Source organism: Bidens hawaiensis, unplaced genomic scaffold (assembly GCF_021521415.1).
Source record: "Bidens hawaiensis isolate Kalapana, Puna unplaced genomic scaffold, B.hawaiensis_p1.1 tig00011859_1, whole genome shotgun sequence".
Lineage (NCBI taxonomy): Eukaryota > Viridiplantae > Streptophyta > Magnoliopsida > Asterales > Asteraceae > Bidens > Bidens hawaiensis.
In genome coordinates, this window is record NW_027491944.1 from 482,604 (window position 1) to 489,826 (window position 7,223).

General features: G+C 35.4%; 1 protein-coding gene across 1 annotated transcript; it reads left to right on the forward strand.

Moving 5' to 3' along the window:
* The first annotated feature begins 4,086 nt into the window (after positions 1-4,086).
* Positions 4,087-4,740, forward strand: LOC143539282 (protein FAR-RED IMPAIRED RESPONSE 1-like). Its single transcript, XM_077032631.1, has 2 exons — positions 4,087-4,230; positions 4,363-4,740. Exons 1-2 carry the CDS (start codon positions 4,087-4,089, stop codon positions 4,738-4,740), a joined length of 522 nt encoding a protein of 173 aa, XP_076888746.1.
* The last annotated feature ends 2,483 nt before the right edge of the window (positions 4,741-7,223 follow it).

Below are 7,223 nucleotides of genomic sequence, written 5' to 3' on the forward strand. Positions count from 1 at the left end.
AGTCCCCACAAACACAAGTGATTAACTTCGTGCCAGTGACGTGTGGATAGTACTATCGGTTTGACAAACCCAACTGACAGAGCCGGTGGGGTATGCCGGAACATGTTAACCCAGTTGCACATTGTCATTTAAACTTATTACATACTACTATGTGGTGTTAGACATAGTACATACTTGGGGCAAAGTGGCTGTTAAATGCCAACGGGAGTGCATGGGCAGGGGTGGCCATGTGTTTTAGCTCGTTTCGGTTTCACTTGTGGCTTAGTATAATACATCATACACATACATGTATACATACACACTGTAAACTTTACGAACTCGTATACTGATTTCGTTGATACTCGTGAAACTTGAAACTCACCAACTAGACGTAGTTGACCCGTTTTAACATGCTTTTCAGGTAAGCCGAAGTTGGAATGATTTGCTTACGTGCTTGGTGTTAGAAGGAAAGTTGAATAGCTGTGAATAGATGCAAATACGTAGTAGTGAATAAGAAGCCTGTGAACAGGTTATGTGATTTCATCTAGTTTGTAAACTTAGTACCTACCAATGTAATATGATGTAAATTAGTTTGTTGAATTTCTTTATAAACAATGTGGTTGATACCAGTGTTATCTGTTACATTCCCGTATTACGCTTCCACAACTACCTAGTCGGGGTGTGACAATAATCGTGGCAGTAACCTGTATGTTAGTTTTCTATGTGAATTATATGATAATAAATTAGTTTAGTTTCCGAGCGAGTTATGAGCGTGTTCATATTGTAGGAGTGTTTGTAACATGTTTGATTTTTCATGTTCGTATATAAGCGTATAGTGAGCGTGTTTAAGAAGACTGAGTATAATGTTTTATAATATGAGCGTTTACTATTAGGTTTGTTAAAATGGTTGATTATAATATGAGCGTGTTTTGGTTTTTTTGGTGTTAACACGTTTTTATATTGATGTTTTGTGTAGATGATTCAAGTGTTTTGGTTGAAGGTCAATGGGCTGATATCATTCCTAAAGTTGCTTCTTCTTACGGACATGTTAAAGGAATCATGTTTTTGTTAGTTGATCAAGCATTTGATTTTTATAGTGAATATGCTAAAAAAGCTGGATTTGGGGTTCGTAAAGATGGATCTTACATGCATGATGGTGTACTAAAAACCAAGTATTTTTACATGTTGTAAAGAAGGCCACAAGCCAGGTAAAATGTATGATTCAAAAGGTGATGTAATGAATCAAGCAAGCCATATTATAAAAGGAGGAAGAGGCCGACTATTAGATGTGGTTGTAGAGCACATCTACAGTTAAAATCTGTTGATGGTCTAATATTTGAAGTACATGATTTTATTGAAGGCCATAATCATAGAATGGTTGTAGATTCTGATATGCAGTTTGTTCGTTCTGCAAGGAAACACATGTCCAAGAGGAAGCTATTTATGAGCTGTCTAATATAAACTTGGGACCTGTTAAAGCGTCTAACCTTATGAGAACACAGTATGGTGGCTTTGAAAAAGTAGGTGCAACTAAAGATGATTGTAATAATTTTAAACAAGGTTTGAATTGTTATATTGGAGAATATGATGCTGAGATGATTGTTCAGAGATTGTGTGCAAAGAAAACATTTTCATCCGATTATTATTTTGATTATGTCAATGATGATCGTGAGTTAATTCGTATGTTTTGGGCTGATGAGATTTCAAAGAGTAATTATCTTGCATTTGAGGATATTATATCTTTTAATGCTACATTTAAGACTAACAAATAAGTTTTTATATATGTACAGGATTTGTGTGTAAGTATATGTTTTGTGTGTATTTATATGATTTGTTATGTACAGGTACAAGATGGTTTTTGTACCGTCCACGGCAATTGATAACCATTGTGTAACATCACGTTTTCTCGTTTCAGTTAATAAAACAAATTATGAGATATTATGAGTCGGGCTTGTGTTGGGTTAAATAGATATGAGTTATGGACTTGGGCTAAAAGGGAAAGAAGAAAAGACCATGGGCATAAGCCCGTGACCCATCATATATAAACAATAATTAACCCTTAATCCATTCTTTTACACATATTCCATACACCATCCAAAACACACACTTAAGCTCTCTCTCTCTGGTTTCTTCCTTTCTCTAAACCGAAACCAAGAAGGAGAAGCAATCCCGGCCCGAGGTAATGATAGTATGATATTGTATGGACCCAAATCCGTTAGATTTAGTCGCGAAACGAGAAGCCGACACCTTTAAACCGTGAAGTCACGAGATCCGGGTGGAATCAGGTATGAGCCGAGCAAAAGATGAGCCTAGGGGTTACCCTAGCTCTGATCTGGATCGAACGGGACGAAAAACGGTAAAAAAAAGATGTAAAATGGGGTAAACTATGCTTTCCTGGCCACCGCCCGTTTTTCCGGCACGACGGCACCGGAAAGGCGGCGTACGAGGAATAAGATGTCAGAGAATGTTTCTGACATTCTCTGACCTAACCCTAATTCGTTAATGGAGGTTTAACAAACTAGCTTTAATTCGTGAATTGATTCGTTAATGAAAGAATGACGAACTAGCCCCAGTTCGTTAAGGTCCAATTCGTTATGATGATGATGATCAGTTCGTTAAAGTCCAATTCGTTATGATGGTGACCAGTTCGTTAAGGTTCAATTGTTATACAAACCAGTTCGTTATAAGCTTCAGTTCGCTATGAAAGTTCAATTCGTTATAAAGTCCACTCGTCAAGAAGTAACGAATGAGACCCATTCGTTAAGGAACTGTATAACGAATTAGAAGTTTGAAAGAATGACAGAAAGGTCCCTGGACTTAAAATTTAATGGATTAATTACAAAGAAGCCCTCGAACTTTTGAGTTAGCAAATAAAATTATAACTAAAATCCTAATGGAAAATGTGTTAAGATAGTTAATGAAAATAAAATTTTTTTCAAGCTCGACCCCAGCCAGGGGCTCTGCCCCATGGACCCTGCTAGGGGCTGCGCCCCTAGAATCTCGCTGCCAGTGGCGCTGACCACGGACCCTCGTTCGTTGAGGGTAATAATTAAACTAGAAACACGATATGGGTAGTAATAGTTAATTGATATGTGTAATTGTTATACAGTTAGTCGCGCACAGTTCAAGAAAGGAATAACCATTAACGGTGAGTTTCTAGCCCCATTCCTTGTTATGTTTTCAGGGCTGTGTGCATACTCGATGTGATAGTTAATACACTTACCTTAAATGGTAAGTGTATGCCATGCATGATTTGTATATTATTTATGTATATCTTAAATGTGAATGAAAGCTTGACGGTGCGTGAACGATCTTCGGATATTGCACGCACTGTCGGATGATGGTTTGATGATATGCTTGTTGTATATGATGAATGAATGATGTATGTATGAATGAGACTTACAATTATACATGTAGAAAGGTATGGCATGATAGTAGGGAAGAAAGGGAGACCGGGTCCTAATAATATTCGAGGATGGAGGGTACCGGACCCTAATAATACCCGGGGATGGAGGGTACCGGACCCTAATAATATCCGAGGAAGAAGGGAGACCGGACCCTAATAATATCCGAGGATGGAGGGTACCGGACCCTAATAATATCCGAGGTATGTAGGGCGAAACGCTCTTATAATGTAAGGTTAGTTATGAACATATATGGAAGAATGATGAACAGGTTAAGTATGTAATGCGTACCTTCGGGAACGTATATGTGTACGTAAAGTAAGTGATTTGATTAACTAGAACTCACTCAGCGTAGCTGACTTTTAGTATGCACGGAGGTTTTCAAATTGAGACAGTTGGTTTGAGCAGGACACATGGCAAGATTGAAGAGGCTGGTATCTGAAGATTTGTCATGATGTTTTGATATTATCATTTATGTTATGTTTTAAAAGACAACTTAAGAATGTTTGTAACGAATGGTTGACTATTATTATTATTCCGTGAAAGTTTTAATTAACTCTGATATTTAGAACTGTGTTTATGAGTAAATCCAACGTCCAAAGTAGGGCAACGGTAACGGGGTCTTACACATTGTCATAGTGTGACTGTTGGTTCTAGATTATTAGCTTCTGAAACTATTGAATCGTACACATGATTATTGCAAATGTTACTTAAGTTGTTTGGTCATGCACCGAAGGTAGTTGTTACTGATCAAGACCCTGCTATGAAGCAAGCGATTGCATTTGTGTTTCCAAATACAAGGCATAGGTTATGTATGTGGCATATCATGAAGAAAGTTGCTGACAATGTCACTTTTTTAATTATGTTTTAAGCACTTTAAATAATGAGCGTTTGACAAGCGTTTAATGGTAATAGTTTTTTCGGTAGTGTTTTTTTATATGATAGTGTTTTATAAGCGTTTAACATTTTTTGATATCAGGTGGGAGCTGATTTATGTAACAACAAAGATTTTAAGAGTAGGCTATGTAATATTGTGTGGACGGATTCAATTAATCCTTTTGAATTTGAGGAAAAATGGCAGGCTATAATGGTTGAGTTTGGGCTTGACAAGAATAAATGGCTTAATGAGATGTATGAAATCAGGGTTGATTGGATACCTGCTTTTTATAGAGACGAACCTTTGTCTGGATTGATGCGTACAACATCAAGATCAGAGAGCGAAAACCATTTTTTCGGACAAGCTACAAATTCTCAGTTAACATTAGTTGAGTTTTTCAACCATTTTGATTTTTGTATGGAGAAACAGAGATACAATGGCAGACGGTGTGATCATGATAGTAGGTACACGTATCCGTAGTTAGAAACCAGAAGTTATCTTGAAAGGGAGGCGGTTAGGATATACACAAGATCTATTTTTAATGATGTTCAAGATGAAATGAATGAAATTGTTGATGGTGTTTCACAATTCAGTTCTTGTGAAGAAGAAGAAGGAGGTTTTTTGAGGTGTAAAATAATGGATTTCAACGCGTATGTTCCAGGTTTTTTGGAGGTAATTATGAGCGTTTAGTAAGCGTTTTAGTTAAATTGTTTAATTTTTAATTACATATAAGCGTTTAAGAAGCGTTTTAGGTTAAATTATATACAAGCGTTTAATAAGCGTTAACATTTTTTTACGTTGTATTTAAGAAGGATGGTGAGTTTGGCGATGAGTCTATTGCAACATGCTCCTGCATAAGATTTAAACAATATGGTTTGTTGTGTCGCCATATTTTCTACATCATGAATATGTATCAAGTCAAGAAACTCCCTAAAAGATATATAAATGATCGATGAAGGAAAGAGGCTGCGGTGAATATCAAAACAGTTCCAATGTCAGAATTTGGTAATGATCAGAACAGGAAGATCAAAGAAATTTCAAGAGAAATAAAGTATGCCGGTGAATACCTTATCAATAGTTATGTTGCAGATATTGATGAATTACTTGATTCTCTCCTGAACCTTTCATGTTCTTCATTGTACCATGCTTGGACAAGATTTTGTTTTGTACAAACAAAGATATGTTGAGTACTTGAGAAAGGTAAGAAGAAGGATGCTAAAGTAACTGAGAAGATAGAAGATGTGATTGTAAAAAAGTTGGAGAAGAAACCATCAATCAAATCTCAAAGTTTAGAAAAATCAATTGACTCTTTAAATTCAAAACCACCTGATTAGAAAAGACAAGTTATAAAAGTGTTTTCAAAAGAAAACAAGGTAAATAATTAACAGGTGATGATAAAGTTCCTTTGAAAGGTTTTATGTGTCACACCCCATCTTAAGGCAAAAATGTCGGGGCGCGAACTGATTGTTCACACCTCACATGTACTATCATACAGAATTTAAAGGTGACAATATCTGTTTATTTAAATAAAAACATTCAATCAAAGAAAGTTTTCTCAAATGAAAATGTCCAAAATGATAGTAGAGTTGACTCCCATGAATTCAAACATCAAGAATGAAGAAGATTCAAAGAGAGATGAATGTTATCTACCGATATACCCTATATTCTCTAATCATGAACTTTTTGATATATTGAGGTTGTAGAATATTACTCATGAAAATGGTAAAAGACCAATAAAGAAATCCAATTAAATGAAAAATCTTTGAAGATGGAAAAAGTCATGATTGTGAGAGGATGAATATATAGAAGCAATGAAAAGATTGATGAATTTCAACGTTTCTTAATCAAATATAATGATTGAATCAGTTATCAGTAAAACAACAGGGGCTGAACCTCCAAGACCTAGTGAGTGATTTAAGAAGGGAAACTCGATTGCCAATCAAAAGGGATAAGTGTGGTGTAAAACATGTGATGTTTAATGGGCAACACACTGACTCTTGTCATGAGAGATTCTCTCCTGAACCTTTCATGTTCTTCATTGTACCATGCTTGGACAAGATTTTGTTTTGTATTGAGAAAGGTAAGAAGAAGGATGCTAAAGTAACTGAGAAGATAGAAGATGTGATTGTAAAAAAGTTGGAGAAGAAACCATCAATCAAATCTCAAAGTTTAGAAAAATCAATTGACTCTTTAAATTCAATACCACCTGATTAGAAAAGACAAGTTATAAAAGTGTTTTCAAAAGTAAACAAGGTAAATAATTAACAGGTGATGATAAAGTTACTTTGAAAGGTTTTAAGTGTCACACCCCATCTTAAGGAAAAAATGTCGGGGCGCGAACTGATTGTTCACACCTCACATGTACTATCATACAGAATTTAAAGGTGACAATATCTGTTTATTTAAATAAAAACATTCAATCAAAGAAAGTTTTCTCAAATGAAAATGTCCAAGATGATAGTAGAGTTGACTCCCATGAATAAAAACATCAAGAATGAAGAAGATTCAAAGAGAGATGAATGTTATCTACCGATATACCCTATATTATCTAATCATGAACTTTTTAATATTGAGGTTGTAGAATATTACTGAAGAAATTGGTAAAAGACCAATAAAGAAATCCAATTAAATGAAAAATCTTTGAAGATGGAAAAAGTCATGATTGTGAGAGGATGAATATATAGAAGCAATGAAAAGATTGATGAATTTCAACGTTTCTTAATCAAATATAATGATTGAATCAGTTATCAGAAAAACAACAGGAGCTGAACCTCCAAGACCTAGTGAGTGATTTAAGAAGGGAAACTCGATTGCCAATCAAAAGGGATAAGTGTGGTGTAAAACATGTGATGTTTAATGGGCATCACACTGACTCTTGTCATGAGAGATTCTCTCCTGAACCTTTCATGTTCTTCATTGTACCATGTTTGGACAAGATTTTGTGTTGTACAAACAAAGATATG